This window comes from Merops nubicus, unplaced genomic scaffold, assembly GCF_000691845.1.
Source record: "Merops nubicus isolate BGI_N331 unplaced genomic scaffold, ASM69184v1 scaffold26107, whole genome shotgun sequence".
Lineage (NCBI taxonomy): Eukaryota > Metazoa > Chordata > Aves > Coraciiformes > Meropidae > Merops > Merops nubicus.
The window spans coordinates 26,984-49,237 of record NW_008618718.1 but is presented as its reverse complement, the minus strand read 5'-3'; the positions used below and the strand labels follow the sequence as shown (position 1 = coordinate 49,237).

The 22,254-nt window shown below is 39.1% G+C and overlaps 1 protein-coding gene across 1 annotated transcript in view; it reads right to left on the bottom strand.

The window, feature by feature from the left end:
• LOC103776065 (neuron navigator 3-like) overlaps positions 1-18,434 on the bottom strand; it is a gene marked incomplete at its 3' end in the record, with an annotated part of 30,693 nt that extends 12,259 nt beyond the window's left edge. The window contains exons 1-7 of the mRNA XM_008943552.1: positions 18,369-18,434; positions 16,629-16,780; positions 13,017-13,128; positions 7,650-7,708; positions 7,173-7,311; positions 3,611-3,881; positions 768-1,473 (exon numbers count right to left, since the gene is read on the bottom strand). Of these exons, the coding sequence (XP_008941800.1) occupies positions 768-1,473; positions 3,611-3,881; positions 7,173-7,311; positions 7,650-7,708; positions 13,017-13,128; positions 16,629-16,780; positions 18,369-18,434 (1,505 nt within the window). The remainder of the gene's footprint in view (positions 1-767; positions 1,474-3,610; positions 3,882-7,172; positions 7,312-7,649; positions 7,709-13,016; positions 13,129-16,628; positions 16,781-18,368) is intronic.
• Between the last annotated feature and the right edge of the window lie 3,820 nt (positions 18,435-22,254).

Sequence of the window (22,254 nt, the reverse complement as noted above, 5' to 3'; positions counted from 1 at the left end):
AAGTAAGCATGGCTAATAACACAAGAACTCATTACATATTACCAAGCCCACAAAAAAGGGCTGCAGCTCCCCAGCAGCCTAGAGATGCTGTTTTGGTAAGTAGGCACAAGAGGGCACTATTGGCTTTCTCGCCAACCATGCAATGCTCCATCCCGTTTATACTTCAACCAGATTCATACTTCCAGAAACGTTACAATAGGACATTTCCAATTGAAATTCAGCTTTGCTAATGCTTGTGACGAAAGATGTAACAAAGCTGCTAAGATAATGAAACGTTTGTAGCTGGAGCTGCCAGCAATGTGAATGCAAATGCTTTATTATGATCTATAGAGCTCTTCAGTTCTCTGTCCAGGCTTTGGCATTGCCTGGTGCAGTAACAGAATGTGCCTGAACGTGGCTTCCTTCTTCCCTTTAGGGATTTAACAGTGTTTTGAGAGGGAACCTCTTATGGGCCTGAACTTAGAATCACAGAATATCTCGAGCTGGAAGGGACCCAGCTTCTGCTAGCCCTCCAACTGTTGGTATGGGAATGTACCTAAAACTTGCAAAGCTCAAGGAACAGCCATTTCAGGTCTGGGAAGGTCTTTAGATCTTAGAGAAATAATCGTGTTGTGTGAAAAAAATCATTCTTTTATTTTTTTTTTTTTTTGCACTTGGTCCTCTGTGGTAAAATATACCCTGAAAAGGCTTTTTGCCCAGCACTTCAACACATTGAGAAACCCTGCTTTATACACTGCAACCTCAGGAATGCACAGAAAAGCACTAACCTTCGAAAGGTGGGGGAGGCGATGTCTGGGTATTTGGATCCCGGCTGCCTAAGTCCTGGTGTGCCAGAGGCACTTGCTGAAGTTGGGCTGGATTTGGGGGAACTGGACAGGGAGACGCTCTCGGAATCAGACACGGCCACTTTCTCTTTTTCCTTGTCCGTCTGGTTGACGGTGACGGGGCTGGACCGCCCGGACCCAATCTTGCTTGGCTCTCGCAGTTTGGTGGCAGCAGCACCCGCAGACTTGCTGCTGACGTTGGAGTCGATGCTGCTGGTGCTGGAGCGGTGGCCGCCCCTCCCGGGGATCCCGCTGCCGCTGGATTTTGAGGGGCGAGGCAAACTCCGGTACTGCAGAGTCGCCTTCGAGTTCACGTGCAGGACGCCGTCCTCTGGGTTCTGGGAGCCGTCCAAGCTCGTCTTCCGCCCTGCGGTGGACTTCCCACCAATGGCTGAAGATTTTGGCAGTTTTCCTAGGGTCGCTGACCCACTCGTGATGGTTGCTCCGCTTGTGGTTATCATGGTAGAAGATCCCATCCCGGACTTCTTGAATCCAAAGGAGCCAGTAGCAGTTGACCTCCCGATGCCAGAGGGAGGCTTCTTTCCTTCATCACCGCTGCTTTTTCCTGCATCCGATGGAGAGCGCTGAATGGAGGCTCCTTTCAGGGGAGTTTTCACTTTTTCTGAAGCTTTCGCATCATCTGTTTTCCCTAAATAAAAGTAGATTTGAAAAGGCCGCTTTTGTTTAATCTGTAATGTCTCAAATCTAATTTTAGCAGTATTTGGCTACAATTTCCAAATAAAAAATACACAAGCAGAAAAATCACCCAAAGAAAACAGCTAAATTTGGTCTTTAGTCACCCATCAGCAGTCAGGAGCAGGTACAGTACATTACAGGTAAACATTAAGTATTAAAAGCTGTAAATTCTCCTGAGAACTTCCAGTTTCATATATTGCTGGAGAACATAGATGTAGAAAATTATTCTGAATGAACTCTAAGGAATTTTCTTTGGCTTTTTTACCTGCTAATAGCATTCCTATATGTAAGAAATAATAATTGAAAATAAAACATGACATATAATTAACTTTCCCAGAAGTGTAACATTAATTATGCATATAGAAATTAGTGGTACTTATTGGGTTCTTTGGTTTTCACTGATTACATTTTTTTAGCTTATAACAAAGTTTGTTCTGGTTTTAGTTACACAAAATTATCAGGGAGAGATTATGTTATGATGGTATGAATCTTCTCGATCTATAACGGTATCAATTATGTGAGTTAATAGTCTTTGCCATATCCTTGATACCTTCTCAGGATTCTTGATTTTCTGAAAGGCTGCCTTCATCACTACACAGACACCTAGCTATATACCATATATTCCTACATAATGTTATTGTGACATTCAGAAAGGTTTAAATAAGAAATTATCTTCTATCTTAAAAGAAAATACCCTTTTCCTGTTTTACAAACAAACAAACAAAAAACCATTTCTCTTTAACCATCTACCATATGTTCCTAATAAGGAACAAATGATCAGCATAGCAAAGTTTATAATTCACTCTTCAAGTGATTATAGAAGTTTTGGAGGTGGGTGACCCTATTTCCCTTAAGGAACTAAGCTGTAATAAAAAGCAACACCCGGCTGAAGAAGTCAGAACTAAATCCACTCATGTTTTTATCCAGTGCACATTTTATGCTAGACAAACACACGTGCACATGAAGATATGGATCAGACTCCTACACGATGAACACACAGACTATTAGTATACACTTAAAAAACAAGGGCCTCAGGTCCTTTCCAACCATAGTGATTCTGTGATGCTGTGTTGCACTGCGGCTCCCTGTTCACCTTCACAAAAACAGATCTGGGAAAGTTCGCTTGGCATGTGGTAAACCTTGTGGTATCTCCTTTTTTCAAGGCTATTACAGAAGTGTCTTTTCTGCATCCATATGACAGCTGACCATGGCAATGCTCCTCGGAGATCTTATAGATCGAAGGCTGATCAATGTTCAACAGTTCCAAATTACAAAGAAACAAAAAAGGCTCACAAAGGATTTGAATTTATTCGGAAAATATCTTTGTTAGTTGCCTTCGCAACTAGGAGTAAAAAATACTCATACAGTATTTTGTCAGGGCATGATACAGGTCTAGAAAACGCTAGACTTGATATTTGTCTAGTAAAATGATGGATTAGATGGACTTAATGACGGTTTGCACCAACTTTGGATTTCTTGCTTCAAAACTAGATTGCAGAAGGGGTTAATACTTGTGAGAGGCCTTTCAAAATTAGGTAAGAAGTCATTTAGCACTAAAGAAAGTGTGTAAAAAGATTTTTTAATCATTTTTTTAATCTCTTATCAGCGGTCTGTAGAATACCCACGGTATCTGGAATGTGACAATTCATCTTTAGTTCAGAAACATTAATCTTGAGTTCCCTCACTTGAATGTTCGATCTTTTTATCTCATTGGCCATTTCTATGCATGTGCTTAGTTATCAAAGGCATAGATTTTTTAGAGAGAACAGCTGACACACTCAAATTATAGGAAAACAAAATGCAGTCACAGTTTTTGTTATAGATACAACCAAGTGTAATTAATAAATTATTAGTATGCAGTGTAGCACACTAAAAGTTATAGAGATGAACAAACGAGTATATTAGAACAATCTTGGCTTGCAGTCATTTATGACACACTACCCATGTGCTTAGAGTTCCTCATATCTGTCACACATTTATAGCACTCAATTATTTTTAGCTCATGAGAGATTCCTTACTGCTTATAGAAGAATTCTAGGTATAAAGCCTTAATTTTCAGTGTTGTAATCTGAACTACTGAAGTTTCCTACCTGGAGTCTTGAGAGCACTTGTTCCTGCTTTGTGCCTGGACTGAGTTGTGCCTACTTGTGCAGTCATGCCTCTCCTCCAGGATCCGGTCTGTGACACAGAGAGAGATGCTTTCTGCCCCCCCTTCTCTGACTCTTCAGACAGCCCCGAGGGAAGGCCTTTCCACTTGCCACTGCTGTCTACGCTGCTGTCAAAGTCTTCCTCTGGTTTCTTCAGCTCTTCAGTGCTGCCCCAAGTTTCGCTGTCTGTAACTGAGTGCTTCTCTGAGTCTGTCTTCAGCTACAGGAGATTTGCATGAGAAATGGTCAGTCTCAGCATTTTCAGTATTTGCTGGTTTCTTAAATCACAGGAGGGGAGGAGAATAAGCATATTGATTTATTTGTAGCAAGGGCCATGGAAACTTCATTTCTATAACATTAGTATCCCGATCCCAAAAATTTGAAAACGTACCCATTTGGGGGAAGACATTTTGTGTATTTCATTTTCATAAGATTTCTACTCTTTCCTTCACAGATAGACTATAATGAAGTGAAACATAATTTACTCTAACCATCAGCAGTGATACTTTTTTGTTCCTCAACTGCCTCTGAATTTCACAAATGATTCACTGCAGCGAGAGGTTTCTACTAAAAGCTGGAATGAGGGAATTCCTAAATATACTACTAAAATCACCTCAGTCTGGTTTCTTGCCTTTTCCTACGAAGCCTTCCACTGACTGAATGAGGAATACTGTTCCAGCAGCACTGAGTATGTTGTGCCACAACTGAGCAAGGATAACAACAAAATTACCAGTTCTGCAGCTGATGACTTCTCTACTGGTTTGTCTCCAGTGAAATTATTTGTTTCCAAGAAGAAATTCACTCTAGCTGTATCAGCTAGCAGGCAAGCTAGAAGAGACGCTTATGCAAGCACTACCCACCAGCGAGGTGAAGGTAACTAGCTGGGGTCATCCTTGCTCTGAAACTTAAACCCATGTGGAAGATGCTCCAGAGAGGACCTAACACCCCTGTGGCATCTTCTTTCCTTGGGTCATGCTGATAAGGCTGTGCTGCAAGGAGCAGCCCAACAAGACAGACAATGTAGAAGCTGTGAAAGTGGCTTACACAGAAACTCTGCAGACTGACCCTACCCTCTGTGTTTGAGAAGACTGGTGTTCTTTGTGCTGACAGGCTGTCTGTTGTAACCCTTCCTCTTGTGTTTTCCTGCAGCCTCTTGACATCAGCCTCAAGCCTTATTTGCATGTCATCTCACCAGTCCTGCTTATCTCTGCCTCTCTTTAACAGCAAAACAGTAGTGCTCTTCTTAGGTATTACCACAGCCTTATCCTCATACAGCTGACCTAAGTAGTTCTATGAACAGGAATGCAATTGGGGGGGGGGGATGTACTATTTATTATTCTGTGTTGCCACAACTCCTTCTCTACAGAGAGCCCTCTGTGGCTGTTTCCTAGGCACTGCTGTCATAATTAGGATTAATACTGATTAAATGACCAACAGAATAATCAGTTGCTGTTTACACATTTGTCATCTGAGGCATACAAAAAGCAAAAGCCTTCTGCACTTCTGTAATATTATATATGCTTTGGAGGTGTTTGCACAGATTTTTGATACAGATTGATGGGAAAAGAGCCCAAGCAAACATCTACACAAATATTGCAGGGTCCTTCAGAAGAGAGTTTTCATTGATGTTGTTGTTACAACATGTGTAATGCTCCCAGAACTTTTCCCATAAATGGTTATGAACACAGAGCTATACATTTTTAAAGCAAACTGCATCATCTCTGAGAAATGACAAGTATAATAGTTTCTAAAAGCCTCTGTTCACCATTATGGGATCCGAAAAGTAAGGCTAAACATCTTAAAAAGAAAACAACAACAAAGTATGCAATTTCTGCCTTAGGCTATAGGCAGCTTGCACTACTGCAATCACTTAAAAAGACTGCAAAGAGGATCTCTGTGTGGCATGAGTATGTCTTATACCTGGAGAACAGCTGGCAAAATACTTAAACGTTCTGTTCATCTCATATTATGACTGAGATTGCAGACTAGCATGGAGTACAATGTGTTCTGATTAATCTGCCTGGCAAAGGCAGACCTAACAAAGGTCTGTTCCTAGCCTTCAGAACACACGGCAATTCTGCCAGGAAAGCAACATTAGAACATGTGCTGCATCTATCACTGAGAAAAGTGCAAATTGTATCTGGTCAAGCAGCTAGAACAAGACATCATTTGAATGAAAAACCCAAAAAGAGTTAAACAGTCAGGCTGAGACTTTCTAATCATGAAAATGATGATGCGGTGGAACAAGTAAGCCAGAACTACCTGGCCATCACTATTGATGTGAAAGGGAAGAGGCTGATCTCCAGCCAGAAACTATGAGAGACCCTCATGGGGTGGGAAAGGCAAAGCTAAGGGCTGAAGGATGCTGGCATCCATGTGAGTATCCTTGCATGAGTACAACATCAGTCTGAAATCTGTCCTGCTGCAGATTAAAGTAATCTTTATTCCCAATGTAACTTTATTTCCCCGTTGTCTGTGGGAAATGACAAATATGTGGTCTTCTCCAGTTGACAGTCTGCCACAATGTACACAAAACAGATCTCTGAATTGCAGGCACTGGCTGCCTGCAGGAGTCTAAAGGTGATTGGGAGTGTCAGTTTTGTGTCCTGAATACCTGACATCAAATCACTGAAAAACTGTTCCTTTATGCTGAGTGTTCAGTCTTGAAATTCCCTGCTTGCAAACAGGAGATGACATGGCAGAGAATACTTTTATATTTGGACTAATTATTCTTTTTTTTTTTACCCTCTTTTTTGGGAGGTGGGTGGGTAACTGAGTCCTACAAGCATTCTGCATTATTTTTTTCATCATTTTCAATTCTGAGGGGAGATGGGATACCTGATACAAGAGCTATATTTATAGAGGGAGCATATCATTTGTAGTTGTACACTGTTCAGAACTCCATTTTGACACTATGCATTGTCAGCTTGAGGGCCCTGGAGACACTTTAATTCTTGGACCTAACTGGGGACAAGAGAAACTTTGAAACCTTTTCCTTCTTCCTTCAGTCTCTTTTCTCCCAGTGGAGAGAACAAGGAAAGGACAACACAGCCTAGGTATTTTTTCCCCTATATGTGTCATCTTATGAATGATGAAAACTATCTCATTTTAAATAGTGCTGTCTCTTGAAAGAGATACTCCAAATGGGACAAAGTGAGTAGAAATCCACCTATTGGAGATCCCGTCATACTGCGTGTTAGGGTGCAGAAGGGGCTGGTGGCTTCTTGAGGCTGGGACTGGCAAGGGCTCCCCCAGGGCACGCAGAGCAGGGTCTCACCATCCAGAACCTTCAGCAGTGGGATGTGCCCTGAGAGCAGAGTATCTGAGGCGTCAGCCCATGGGCCAGGGTTGGATCAGTGGGGTCCATGGGCTTCTTGCACACAGGTGTGATAGAGGAGTTTTAAAGCATTTCATTTGTTTCAGAGGCATTGATACTAAACATTTTTCTTTGTTATCCTGCACACTCATGAGGTGTTGCAGGAAATGGCAATGAAAAGCTACTCACCTGGGCATTAGCGTTCTTCCTTGAAGAAGCAGTTATATTGGAATAAGAGCTGACAGATGAGGTGGTATTCAAATCATCTGTGCTGAGGTTGTCAAGAGTGTCACTGAGGCCACTACTAACCGAGCTGCTGTCATCCCAGCTGCAGAGAAAGGAGTACATCTACTTTACACATTGTGTCAATAGGCAGAAAGCATCTTTCTCAAAAACAATAGATGTAATTACTTATTCTTCAAGAGGTTCACCAGAAAAATTTCAGTAATATTTCCTAATGTACAGTGAATATGAGTTTTCAGACTTCTTAATTAATGCTTCACCCACTATCAGTTGGTTGCCTGATCAGTTAATGAAAGATCCAGGTGTCTTCAAAAATTTAACATCAGGTCTAAGCAAGCACTAGTGTAAGTCATTAAAACAGGTTGTTTCATGCTTCATTGCAATCACATTCAGTATAGTGGCAGGGCAATCCATTCAACCTACCTCATATTGCTAGCCAAAGCATTATTAATAGCTTGGAGAACACCTGATGGATTCTCAGGCTACAGAAAAAATAAAAGGAGTATCTCTTCTGCAGCCTAATCAACTATCAGCAGTTAAGGCAGTATTTCCAAAAGTTTTATTTTCTTGTCTTCAGCCTTTATTAGTGGGTGCAATGTCATCAAAATAGGATTCCCTGACAATACAGACACCGGAGTTGACAGAGAACAAGTTATACATCTTTCAAGAAACACAGGCTGTCAACTTTTCTGCTTTGGGAGATTGAGGCAGAGGATGCAAATGAGAGAAAAACTACTCTCATAGAAATGTCATTTACCTACTCTCACAAAAGCCTTGTTTTTGCATGGAAGGGAGGTTAATTTGTGTTTCTCAGACATTTTCAGACCTTTCTCTCCACAATTGCTTCTTCCTGGTATTACTTCATGACTTGTAGCTTACTGTCATACACAGCAGTATACTCCCAGCTTTGCTGCATCTTCTCCTGTTAACCTTGTTTTGGATTATTCCTAAGCCACAGAGTTTCAAAAATATTCACCTTATTACTTGCAATAGGATTCATCTGCTATAGTTTTACCTATATAAAAGTTAGGTATCTTGATTAAGCTTTCTATCTAGGTGCCCTCACTAACCAGCACAAAGAAATAGGCTTATCTAGGAGGTAATTCATCCTGGCTTAAAATGTCTCAAGTTTGTGGAATGAACTGTCCACTAAAGGTGCCACTTTATGTCCTTCCCTCTCTTAGAGAGTAGAGGGTTGATAAAGCCTGCTCTAGACATAACTTCTGGAAAGACAAAGGTAGGTCACATCTTTATGCACGCTGTTAAAGTTTAAAACACAAGAGAGAGTACGTAATATCCCTGTGTTGCTGTAGTCTATGTTAGGAGCCACTTTCTACAAAATATCTCAAATTCAATCCCACAGTGGAGTTAAAGCTCAGTACTACTGCTACTAGTCATTCAGAGAAAAAAAGGAAAATATCTGTGAATCTTTATTTTACGTGTGGTGTTTTGGGAGATTAAATTCACTTGTCTGCCTCTTCACAGATGGCTTTAGAAGGTCATAAAGGCAGTGACAGTGAACTGCATGATACAAAATGTGTGCTGATGCACCAGAAAGTTCAGTGCACTAGTCTTGTATCATAGCAACTGCAGCAAGCATTACCTTCATTTTGCAAAAGGTAGAAAATCACATTAGTAAGCCAGCTCTGTGACAAGATAAACACATTTCAGAGGGCAAGAGTTTATTATAGTGCTGCACTTTCCGCTATTAAGTACAATGACTACAAATAAATACATCTTCTGCAAATTTCCAAGTAATAAGCACACAAGTGATCTAATAGCAAAATTTACTATCTAAGCAATTATAATATCATACCTTATACGCTGCCCACATTCATCTAAGAACCATATCTGAATCAAATAGTCATTTATATTTTGTTCAATTTTCACTGTCTAATATGATTTTGAATTTCATTAATGCTAAAAGCCATTATTCAAATGTTATGTGCCACATGGGAATATAACTTGTATAACAGTGTTAAAATTAAGAATCTTAAAAAGATGGATGAAAACATATATAATATTAAATGTAGTTAGGTTTTAGAAAATATAATATGCCCTCATTAAATGATACTTTAAAAAAGGAAACAAAAATCATAAGCCAGATTGAAAATTAGATATACTGGATACTTTCACATGAAACATGAACTTTTAATGTGCGACAGTCATGCCAATTAATACCTGACTATCAGTTTTCTGAGCCTACACTAAAGGCTCTTGGTACCAGGAACAATATTTCTTTCTGTTTCTCCATGCTTGTTTATTTTTTTATGCTATTTTAATTTGTGGTGCTTCATTTCATGCTTATTTTTATCTGTAAGAAGATTCACATTTTCTAAATTCTAAAATAGTTCAGCTGATTCTGAAAATATAAAAATGTTCTCTGCAGTTTAAGTTTCCAGGCAAGAATGACTATGATTACATTCCCTTTCTATTATGGCTTCTTTGGGATGTTTCACACGCATCACACCACACTCGTCAGCGGATTATTAGGTTCTGGGAACACTCATGGTCATCTTGTAAGATACGTGAAAGATTATTTTGACACCTGCATTACTGACCTTTCAGTCATCACTATATTTGTCTGGATTTTTTTTTTTTCTTAAATTTAGTGGCTTTCATACCCCCAGATTTCTGCTAATAGTCAGTAAGTCTGTAAAAACCAGGAATATCAAATATGTCTTTCTCTCCTGTACAGCTTTTTTCTAAGGACTATTAGAGAAACTTATTCCTGCTTGAAACAATGTTTTGTACCAACCTTTTGAAAATACATAATGAAAATTGAAAACCCCAGCAAAAGAGACCATATCATCCACCCTTTTGCCAATGAAGACTGTTGTTCTGTTCTCATTGTAGTGCATTGTACAGAGTTGTTTTAACTTTTTCATGCAGTTCTTAGTACTTAGTGTTTCCATATTTTCAGCCTTCTTTTCCCATAACTAGATAGTATAATTGCTGCCAGATGAGTTAATAAATTGTTGGATAATGAAGATGCCTTATTCATAATTTGTAAAAGATTCTTGACAATTCATATTAATTCCTCCTTTAGGCTAGTAAATGTATGACAAATGAATCTGGTAAAATTAGTTGTGCATCACTTTGAGATTGAAATCCATTCTTGGGAATCTGCAGCAAATTATCACTGTAATTTTTGTTCTTGTTTCTCTTAATCCTCATCAAAATAATATTCTTGTCAAATTGCACCTGAAGGACTTAATTTTTTTTTTTTTTTGGGGGGCATCCACTCAAGTCAATTTCGTCCAAAGCAAATGTCTACAAATGCAGTTCACCTATATGGGAAATTGAGACCAAGAGAAGAAGAGAAGAATGCCTTGCTTTGACAAGTTCTGGCAACCTTTTCTATGAGAAATCCTTGGATCCCAAGAGGAACTGGAGAAGAACCTTGAAATTCAGCAAGCCATAATCTTTACAGTAAGGTTGTGCTTTTTGGTGTTTCTAAGAGAAATCAGGATAATTTACAAATGTCTTCAAAATCACTGTTTGCATATACCTGACAGATGTTTTTCATCTAGCTGGCCAGAGGTTGCTCGCTACCCAACAGCTCAGCTGAAACTGCTGTGTACTGCCTAGTTCTGCAAACGGAGAGCAAGCAAACAGCCCAGCAGTCACAACTCTCACTGTGAATGTACATAACACAGTTTTTGATAACACAACCACATACTATGTTTCCTATAGAAACGCTTCATTAATTTAGTGATTATAAGAGGTCTGCTGTAGGGGTAAATTTGAATTTTGCATAAATGCAAGCTGCTTTCTGTCAATTTTCAAAGAAGCTGAAAGACTCTGTAACAAAAGGGACTATATGAAGCATGATTGAAGCCCCTAGCGTAACAGACTCCCTGCAACTTGCAAGATATTAAGTGGCTGCTTTAATCAACATTTTTAACAAGCTGGACACCAATAAAGAGCTTCTATTTTTCTTTAGTGCTCAGTATCTGACTTACAAAGATGTAATACATGCAAATGTATGCTTTGAACCTATAGTTTGCTGCTGGGGTGTCTTAAAATTTAGGTTACCAGCAACTTAAATTGCATGTCAAAAATAAGCAGCTAATTTTGGTCTTACTATTGCTGTACCTCAGATTTCCAGCTATAAAGTGCACACAATACAAGCACAAATGAGTTTGAAAACAGTCTCTGATAACTCAGACACTAAATTAAAAAGCCTCTTTCTCTTTAGAAAAAAATGTTCAAATAGCATACAAGGAATAAAATAAGAGACTGTATATGATAAATACCACGGAATATACAAAATGTTGAATAACTGCTTTAAAACTGAACACCCTCAATCTACATATTGTACAAAATATGGTCTCTAGAGGTTGGGGGAACTGTTGACCAAACCATGATTGTCTGAAAATGTACGTGCACAAGAAATCTGAATTATGATTACACAGATAATCGTTTCGTTACTTCTGAGTGCTTTTGCAACCTCATTAAGTCCTTCTTACACAGCATAAGAAACACTGAGCTTTATCAACATTATGATTCTGGTAGTTAATCCATCACTTCAGTCATACTTAGGGCTGAATCTGAGCAGGAAAGTTGTATTGCAGTAGGAACACCCTTTCACCTTGGGAGCTAGAAAAAATGTGCCCAACCATGTGCTAGGCACTGAGGGGTGGCTTCCCTCCAGTCCCCTGATTGGATTACAGTCACTGTGTTACAGCCTTCATCCAGAAACATACCTCATGCTCTTTGAGTTTTCCCAGGCTCTTAGCAGTAACGTTACCAATATTCCTTCTGCTTAAGGAGTTCTCCATTTTTCTTTGGTGCATCAGGTGTGTCTGTAAGATTATTTCCACTAGCTAAAACTCACTCTCCAATTCTAGCCTGCATCTTTCAACGCTGAACAGTTCTTGTCCACATTGAAACAAGAAGTAACACTTCTGCTAAAGAAGACTTCTAAACTGTCTGCAGTTGCCAAAGCTGGCTATGAGTATTGTGCACATCACAATGCTCCACAATTTCTCCAACTGCTTCAAGCAAAGTTCCAAACCCTTGATCATGTCAAATACTGAACTGAAGAATCCACAACTTGCTATCTACAAAGTTGGTTAGTCTCCACTATCACTCTTTGTCTCAATTCCATTAGTGTGTGTTAGTACTGAAACGATCTCTCCATAATAATCCTCTCATTGACCTTTCTACCACATAGTTCTTCTAGAAATAGCAAGGTGTCTAAAGTCAGATAACCAGAGCTTAACATCAGTATGTAAAGCTGAACAAAGATTATAAACATATTCCCACAGTATTCCCTCAAATGGAAAGATAAATTGCCCTCAGCTGTGCTCATGACACTTTTGTGTTTGCTTTGCACAAGTTTTCTTCACTTGAAAATAATCCAATTCTGAGTTCAAATGCTGAAGTATATGAACAAAATGAGGAATATTTTACACGGGGTAAGACACTATTTCACAAAGTAAGCAGGCAAGCAACAGATCTCTAGGGCAAAGATGCGATTAAGCTAGCCATAAAATACTTGATTGTACCTTACACAATGTAGACTTGCAGAAATATGCAATAATTTTTTTCAAAATGTTTTGCGTAATGGCTGAAAAATGAAAAATGCAATACTTTGGGAAAGCAACGAATCCTGAAAGGTACAGGATAAGAGGAAGAGGTGGTAACAATCTGTACATAGTACTTGTTTCAGAAATTAAAAGCAGTCTCTAACTGCAGACAAAATATGTCAGAGCACACAACCACAACGACTGCTCCTTCCACACTTTTTGTTTTTATTTTCAGTATTTTCCTAAAAGCTCTTACACTTGCCAGCTCAATGAAGTCCACCATGCTGATAAGCTGGGTCAGTGCCTGGAATTTGTTTCTACATTGGCGTAGTTCATTAATTTTTGAAAACACCACCAGACGAAGTGGCCTATGTGTGCAAATGAAAAAACTTTTCACAAGCGGGTCATGAGGTACATGAAGGCAGCAAGACTCAAATCAATGTGCTATCAAGTCTGCTGGGAAAGTGTGGTTCCTTCAATGAATCCAGCCCTTGGCATATTTTGACAAGTTGCTGGCCCTTTTTCCTTTGGATCATTACTCATTTTTGCAAGCACAAGCAGTAACTACAGCTTGCAGAATACAGCTGTAGAAACCAAACCCCAAACCTTTCCTCATAACGCATTCATCTCATCAGAATAACTTCTATCTTGGAAGGTTTATAACTCTGAATGAAAAATAGCTTTTTATTTGTCACATGCTTTGTACTGCACATGAAGAACTTTAGACCACAGTAGTAGACCTATGATCCTTGCATGTCTTGATTAGGAATGAGAAATCCTTACTCATGTTCTTCCTAATGTGTGGAACTCACATATCCCTGGGGACCTGTGTATGGATTTGGGGTTAGGGGAATCTGAACTTAACACATTTAGGAAAACAACCTTTACTTGTTTTTTATAGCAACTCTGAGCTTTCAAAACGTGAAAACACTTTCAAACACTTCTAAATCATTCACTACCATAGTGAGAACATCCAGAGCAGTGCCCACATGTATTTCTGTTGCTGGGTGGAATGGTCTCAGAAGACAAGTAAGATGACTGACATCATGACAAAATGTAACATTCAGGGCTAAACAGAAACTTAACTCCTGAGTATGCGTCTGAGGATCTACAAATCCATTCTAGGAGCAAATCAAAGCGGAGCAGTGAGATGTTAGCCCTTCCTATGGCTGCTCATAGCTGGGTATTTTATGTTATGTATCCTCAGATGATGCAGGTCTCCATGGTCTTTTCTTAGAGGCCCTGGTTGTCTTCACACAGTTGTTCATGGAAACAGTAGAGGTATGAGCAACACAAGCAATTGCTTTGATTAGTACAGCCTGCTTCCACGTTTACCAAATAAGATGCTGGTACACCACTACAGTGGCTAGGAATGGGGGTCCCTCAGTTATACTAAATAGTTATTTAAATTAGCAAGAGTGCCCTAAAACCCCAAAACTCCCAAATTCAGCCACCTATGAAGTGAGCAGCTACCTGGAGTATAAAACAATTTGTGTCAGTGATGTGCAAGGCACCTACATTAAATGTGAGTCAGGAGATTAAAGGTGTGCATTTAATCTCCTAAATAGTCAGCAGAAAAAGGCAAGTACATCCAAAGGGTAGGCAGAAAAGAGTGGAAAGATATGAGTGAGGTAAAGGACTTAAACTAGATGCCCACAGTAGAAAGCCAGAACTTAGTACACCTTTCCTTATACTAGTGGAGCCCTTCAAGAGGAAGGCAGAACTCATCGCCCATCAGTCTGTGCTTATGATAGTCCCACACACGTGAAATCCACAGAAGAGAATGCAATACATAAATCAGCCTCCACAACACACTCCAGGGAGGTCGATGTTGCTTCCCTACAGCATATCAGTAAAGTGAGCATTAACATGCAGGCCAGACTGCTGCCATAAACCATCGTCTCTGACATCCATATTCCAGAACACATTTCAGGACAGTAAGGCAGGATTTAATCTAAAATAAAGACTTTATAGCTACTGCCCTAACTGACTTCTGAGAACAGAAATGATCTCTTAGTTCATTAAGAAGAAAAGATAAGAAAATAATAAGACTGTTTTACTCAAAGCAACTCTTCACTAGTGTGCCAACATATCAGCTGGCAAACTTTCTCCTTCAAAGTTCAATTCATCATGACTTAATCAGTTTTAAATCTTTTACTGTGAGCTCAACTGTTCATTATTCATAAAACAGCTACACTGAGCCTTCACAGATTCAAGATGGCACATAGTTCACAAAATCAATACTTTGTTTCAGTCCACAGACTGCAAGATCAAAAACCCAAGCCCTAAATCAAATCAGAAACTTGCAGGGGCTATAAATTTTGTTATAGTTATTCTATCCTCATAGCTAAATGAAAACATAGCCAGTTGGACTCATACTTCACCACCTTTTCCTCAGCAAGTATAACTCATTACCTGTCATACCCAGAAAAGGCAACCACTGAAGCATTAAGCCTGAATTATTTTGAGGTCATGGTTAGAAAATCATGCCGTGTACATTTCAAAATGCATTCATTCAACATATTCTAAGGAAATTTGTTTACAATTAAAAAGAATAGTAATGCACTTATGCATCTGCTTTCATGCAATATCACTCTGGGAGGATTTTATTTCATGCTTGAAATTTTTTTTATAAGAAGATCCAATTAGAAAATTATAACCTACTGCAGAAATTACCTCTAGCTCAAGAGCACAATTAGAGCAAAATGCATTTTTGCAAGGTCAATGTATTTCCATATTTCTTCTAAGCATTTAATATGCACTTTAAGAAATAATTTGGTTTCAGAGCCTTCAGGAAAAAAAAAAAAAAAAAAGAATTGATGGAAGGTTTACATTTCTTGTTATAATTATACATACCTTACAAACCCTGCATACCTACACCTCAGGATCTGAATAAGTCTTTGCCAGAAGCCCTTCTGGGTTCCACTTATTTCTGAATACAAGGTCTAATCTGACACGATAGCGACAGCAGAAAGTCACTAACTAGTTCTAAATTTGTAACAGAATGTATCAACAACCAAAAGAGGAAATTTGTAAAATGGAATTTAGGCAAGTGTTACTTGAATAAAATAATAAATATCCAACTACAAAAGAGATTTTGTCCCTGGAACATGCAGTTAGTTGAGTTTGGTTGGTTAGGTTTGGTTGGTTGGTTGGTTGGTTTTTTTTTTTTTTTTTTTTTTATATGAGGCAGATAAACAGCATTCAGTTTTGATTACATTTCAAACAGCCCATGGAAAATAGTAATATATGGGCTGAAGCAAGATCTAAGGAGTAATTCTATCAAGAACTGTTGACAATATCATAAAAAACCAAGGGAGAAAAGCTTTTGATGGAATTATCTTCCTGCTGCTATTTGTTATATTTTAACACACTGTTTGGATCCAAGAATGTTTAGATTTTTCAAATACATATTCAGACAAGTTAATTAACATCAGTTGAATGCAAATAAATAAACAAATTATAGTGCCTATACAGTTCTTCAGAAGATATAAAAGCAATATAAAACTTTATTCCTTGTTACCTCATCATTTAAAGGAGGAAAAACGTCACTCTTCACTTTGTATATGGTCAATTCACATTCCCAAAAGTGACGAGAGAAATGAGATCCCAGAGGCATAAAGAAACATCTCATGTGACCCACATTTGTATTCGAAGGAAAACCATATTGAAATCAGCACCTTAAATATCCTGAGATAAGCAGAATTTGCCATTCATGTTTGCAAACTGCCAGTCACAGCTTCAGCTGGGCAGGAGGTACAAGAAAATCAAAGCTCTTTATTCCATCTTGTCTTTACAGCATATGAAGACACCAAACAGGTCCTCCTAATAATTGCTCAGAGGAGAACTCCTCCTTGTAATTGTTTACCTGATGTCAAAGTCAATTTTGCTGGTAACCTCCTCTGCTGCCTGTAGTCTCCCACTTTTAAGATTATTTGTTGCTAGAACTACCCCTCCTATTTTTGCTTTTGTGCGGAGGCAGGAATTTATTTTTACTGCTTGCAACGGATTAAACTCAATCTGAAGGAAAACACCACATACCACACATTACCAGAATGATGAGAAGTATACCTCTTTTCATTCTGGTCACGATACTCATCCTATAGCTCTCCATGAAATAGCAACACTTAAACCCAGCAGTTTTATGCAGCTTTGCCATTGGGGTAAAGAAAAGTTTGGAGCTGGTTTCAGCTTGTGAGAAACTTTTGCTACCCTACATTGTCCTTTTACTGCTGATGAGAAGATGCAGCAGGCAGAGACTAAACCAAAATTGTTTTACCTTATTTGTAATGTCATGCCTTTTTTTTTTTTTACTAACTCCCCCACTCCCCCTTTACAACTGTAACCTGATAGTAACAACTTACTGCAGGGCACCTCCAATCCTTGTCACCTCGTTATTGCAATCCCTGATAACCTTCTTACCCATTGACATAATGTGGTCCCAGAGCTTGTGGCCCTGCACTCCTGCCATCCAAGGAGCTGGGAGAGCACTCTGGAAGTGGGACACCTCCCACCACAAGTGAGCACAGACAGAAACACAGCCCTTCTGAAAGTGTAGGATGAATTTTACCTGGAAAGCAACTGGAAGCAATGGGTTTCCTCCCACATGCTCTCCTTCAGAGTAATTTTCCCTGCAGGTCTCAAGACAAGGTACTGATTTGTTGAGTTTAGCAACAAGTTGCAACTGTGGGAAAAGCTGTTAGTTTACTGCCTAAAGGGATTCTTAATAAAAATCTTCACCCATGAAACTCTCTCAGAGCTTGATCCACACAAATATTTTCAGATAACAGGGTAAGCCTATTATCTGAAGCCTAATAGGCTTACTTGCTGGTAGGCAGCATCACGACAACCTGCCTGACAAAGGACAAGTTAAGCAGAACACAGAGCTGTTTCATCTCCTGGTTTTGTTTGCCTCTCACACTTGTTGCTTATTTCCCAGATTTTGTTGAGTAAAGACCCAGATTACTGCTTTAGCAGAAAGTAAGAAGGAACTTTCTCCTGCTTCTGCATGACCTGATTTTTAGCATCATTTAGGAAGGAAGGAAGGAAGGCTTCAATGCTCATGCTCTTTGTGCATCTGGCCTTCAGGCCTTTGGTCCTCACCGCTGCCTGGGTAAAACTGCTGGCTGATTTTAATCAAACTTTGCAGGAAACATAAAGGCTAAAAAACCTATAGTTTGTAACTCTCAAGCAAATACAGAGCCATATGAAGACAGAGGCAAAGTAAAATTTCTTGTGAGAGGATATGTGTAATATCAATTAAATGTATCAGACATACATGATTCTGGACACAAAACTGTTTTGTTTTTTTTTTTTTTTCAAAAGATTCAGCCAGTTTAGTCATCTCTTTTTCCTTAATAACTTTCCAGAACATTTTTATTCAGGTTTGAAAATTGGAGTTTTTTTCCTGATCTTTAATTCCTTCTAGCCTTTTTCCCCATGATGGTCAGGCTGTTGAGTTTAGAGAACATATTCAGAACTATCTTTAATCCTGATTTGTGCCAAGCTTCTCCATCAATTCTAAATGCTACTCATTTCTATGTTATGTTACATTGCCATTTTTCACACAGTCGTGTTTCCAAATACATATATTTGGTATTCCACATACCAGTGGTACCCAATCTTTGCTGTTCCCATAATCTTTTAAAGAGTTCCTGTGCCATGTGTTTATCATCTTGCCAATGAGAGTGGGAGCTTATTAATGGAACTATTACTTCAGGCTTCAACCTAATCCTTATCCCATTTTTAGGAGTCTGGAGAAGAGAGGGCTGCAGGAGTGAGCTGCAGCCCAGATAAATTGCTATGATACCATGGAGCTACATGGATATAAAGCCAGCTGGAAATTTTAAATCACAATTTATTTGATAACATACTGATTTTTTTTTTAAAGAAATTGAAATAACTCACAATGTATTTTTTAAAAAGCATGATTTGTTCAAGAAATGCAATAGCTTAGGAACCAATTTCTAAATATCAGTCTATCTATATTTACATATTAAAAACAAATAATTTTTTTTTTACACTGAAAAAACATGTAATAGGACACTAAATATTCTTTAGATATCTTAGTTTTCAGATGTTTCAATTTTTTTTCATATTTCAAACAATTAGGGAAAAATCTACTTAATACTGAACAAAACTACCTTCTAAACTGAAGCATCTTCACTGAAATATTATAATGTATGTTAGTCTTATGAATATATATATTGATAATAAAATAATGAAGGATAACATAAAATAGATGTCTGAACTAAAACTTTTAAAAGATAACTTATTTTTTTCTTAAATCAAACATATTTCAATTTCTCTTGTGACAAATTAAAAAAACATTTCACTCAGAATTTAATGCAAAACCAGAGCTAAAATATGAGAAAATCCTTTAAAAATAAATGGCAGGTTTTCATCTAATCTCTAAAGATATGCAATCAATAAGAATAACTAATTTTTATGCATCTTAAACTTTTTAGTATTCTTCCTAATACAGAGATAGATGTTTCCTGAAGGCATTGCTACATTCTGGCTTGTAAACAATTTTCTTCAAAAAAGAAGAATCCAAAGCCTTTAGAAAATTGCAGTTCTTCTTGAAAATAGAATATTGCCCTTGGCAATTTTTAGCTCAAAGTTCAGGGAAACAGCACATTGAAAGCACCCTTTTCAGCTGAAAGGGTGGCAGCACTAATGTATCTCACTATGAGATCTCTCTTTCCAAGGGCTGAAAGTACCAAAATTACTATTATTGCCAGACTGAAAGAGAAAAATGGTTCTCATGGATTCAAGACACTCTTGACATAGCTTGTCAAGTGTGGTGTAGATTGCAGGTTTTTAAAAGTGGACCCATTTCAGCCTCTAAGCACCTTCAGCTGGAGAAAAACAATGCCTGAGCTCTCTGTAGGCACATAAATAACTGCCCATGTGGGTTTACTCTCCTAACATGTCAGGATCTATCAATATTTAACAAATTTGCTTCTGGCTCTTTCCCAGGGATTGTGGGTGATGAGGGAGTGCGCTGAGGTTGGCATGAAGGGGCCGAAAGAGGATTTTGTGATAGGACTAAACGAGAAGTGGTGAATGATGATGACAAAAGCCCTCTGGCTGGTCCTTCCCAGCCCACCATGATCATAAACGTGTGCTTGAGGAATGGCAGCAGCAGATACAGACAGCTGGGTAGGAGACTTTGACACTTGAGGAGCTTTGTTTAGCTGCTGGGGCATACATGCTAGGTCCACTGCATCCTGCTGGAGACACTGTTACCTGCTGGGCACCAGGGGTGGTGTCCCTTTGGGGAGCTCACTGTTGCATAGGTTACCTCATCTTAGAGCCAGTTTAAACATCTCCTCAAAATGATTATTATATTGCAAACAAGACACGTGTCAAATGCAACTTATCCTTGCAACTTGTTAATACAAAACAGTAATACAAAAAGCAAGTTTGCTATTTATTGTTACCACTCAAAAAACCCTTATCCTTGGTTAGGTATGTGTGGTGGGTTAACCCTGGCTGAGCACCAGGTGCCCACCAAGCCACTCTGTCACCTGTCTCCTTTTCTTGCCCTCCTCCACTGAGCAAAATGGGGAAGGAAAATAAGATGGAAACAAAATCCTTTTGAGTAAAACAAAGGCAGTTTAAAGAGAAACAAAACAAAGGCGAGCAATTCCGCGTGTCAAAGAATAAAACCAAAGACTTATTGTCTACTTCCCATCACCGGGCAATGTCTGGCCCCCTCCTGGGAAGCAGGGTTCCAAAATGCATAGCAGTTGCTCCAGAGGACAAAAGAGTAGCCCCCTGCACACACTTCCCTACCCCCTCCCCCTCAACACCTTTGTACAAGCTTTATAGTGGAGCAGACACTGTATGGTATGGAATATCCCTTTGGTCAATTCAGGCCAGCTGACCTGATTATAGTCCATTCAAAGCTCCTGCCCACCCCATCCCACTGGGCGGGAGGTGGTGGTGGTGGTGGTGTGAATTTTAGGAAGAGCCTTGGTGCTGTGCGAGCACTGCTCAGAAGTAGTCACAACACCCTTCTAACTCCCAACACAAAAGCTCTGCACCATGAGGGCTGCAATGGGAAAATCAGCTCAGCCAGACTTGATACACTATGAAAGTGATGAAGAGAATCTAAAATTATCATGAAAAAAAAGAGAAACGATGCATGCACACTCTCTTTTTCAATGCAGTTTTCTCCATGTGAAAAAGAGAAAAAAACACTGTAATGGATAGACATGAAGCCTGCAGTGCTGCTCAAATGAGAACAGAAAGGACTAGAGTCTGTTTTGCCACCTGCTAGAAGACCTAAGAATGAAAGTATTCATCTGCAACGTTGCAGAAAGTGTTAGGATGTTGGAAAGACACCAGAAGACCAGACAGCGAGAGATTGTGGTAATATGACAGACAGCAGCAGAGAGGGACACCAAACTTAAATCTTGCATGAAAAAAAAAAGGATGGATGGTACCTACAAAGGTCAGAGCTCTAGACATTAGCAGGGAGCAGAGTTTGGAGAACTGAATTGCTGCATCCTCTCTGCACCAGACACCTACAGATGAGGCAAAGGACACTACAGACAGCAGCACAGGGCCTGCAGCAAAAATCCTCCTGTGCAATTCTAGCAGAAAAAGTCTGTTGTCTTTACATTATTCAAGTACTTTGTGTACTTACTTTTCACCTGAATTTGCCCTGTTCGCTCCCATTTACCCTAAAATTTAGATAATCTTTGCTCTCTGACAGAGCACATAAAATTATCAGAAGCAGCGGAAATTAAAGGGCAAAGGGTCTTTCAATACTGAGAACATGCTTTTGCAGGCTGCAAACTCTAGTGTAAACTCACCTCTTAAAATCCACAGCACGTACAGTATCTACTACTACTGATCACTTCTCTTCTGGAAATAACCGTTTATAATATCTGCAGCTTTTTCTGCAGCTTTTTCCCTTACAAATATTCTTCATTTCCATCTTTACACACACAAACGCCCCCAGATTTCTACTCCCAGGAAAGGTACAGGATTACTGGCTTAAATATAAATCACAAAATGTCCTAAAATGTTTTTGAAGGACTACCATTAGAGTAGAGGAATAGCTGACCTTGTCTGGGGTAACAGTCAAGACTATTGTGTTAAAATATAACTGATAGGACCAAATATCAACGGAGTTACTTTTGCGTACATGTTTAATTGCTAAGAAATAAACCAAGACAACCATTTTCCCTTGTAGCTGTGCAGAAGAAACTCCTGCAAAATACATTGCTCCCTTTTCTTGACTATTCTGGTTCGGTCATTTCAAAAGCAAAGGGGCAGCAGTAGCACAGAAGCAATTCTTCATCTTGCTATGTTAAGTGATTTTTTTCCAAAGGGGGAGAAAACCAGAAAGAACAGTCAGAGGACTTCTGACCTTCCTCCACTTTTTGCCGACTCACTGCCTTAATAAAGATACTTACCCTCTCATCCTTCATTCAAAGCGCTAGTTTTCAGTTGGCACCTCTAACGTTGCCATTGCATCT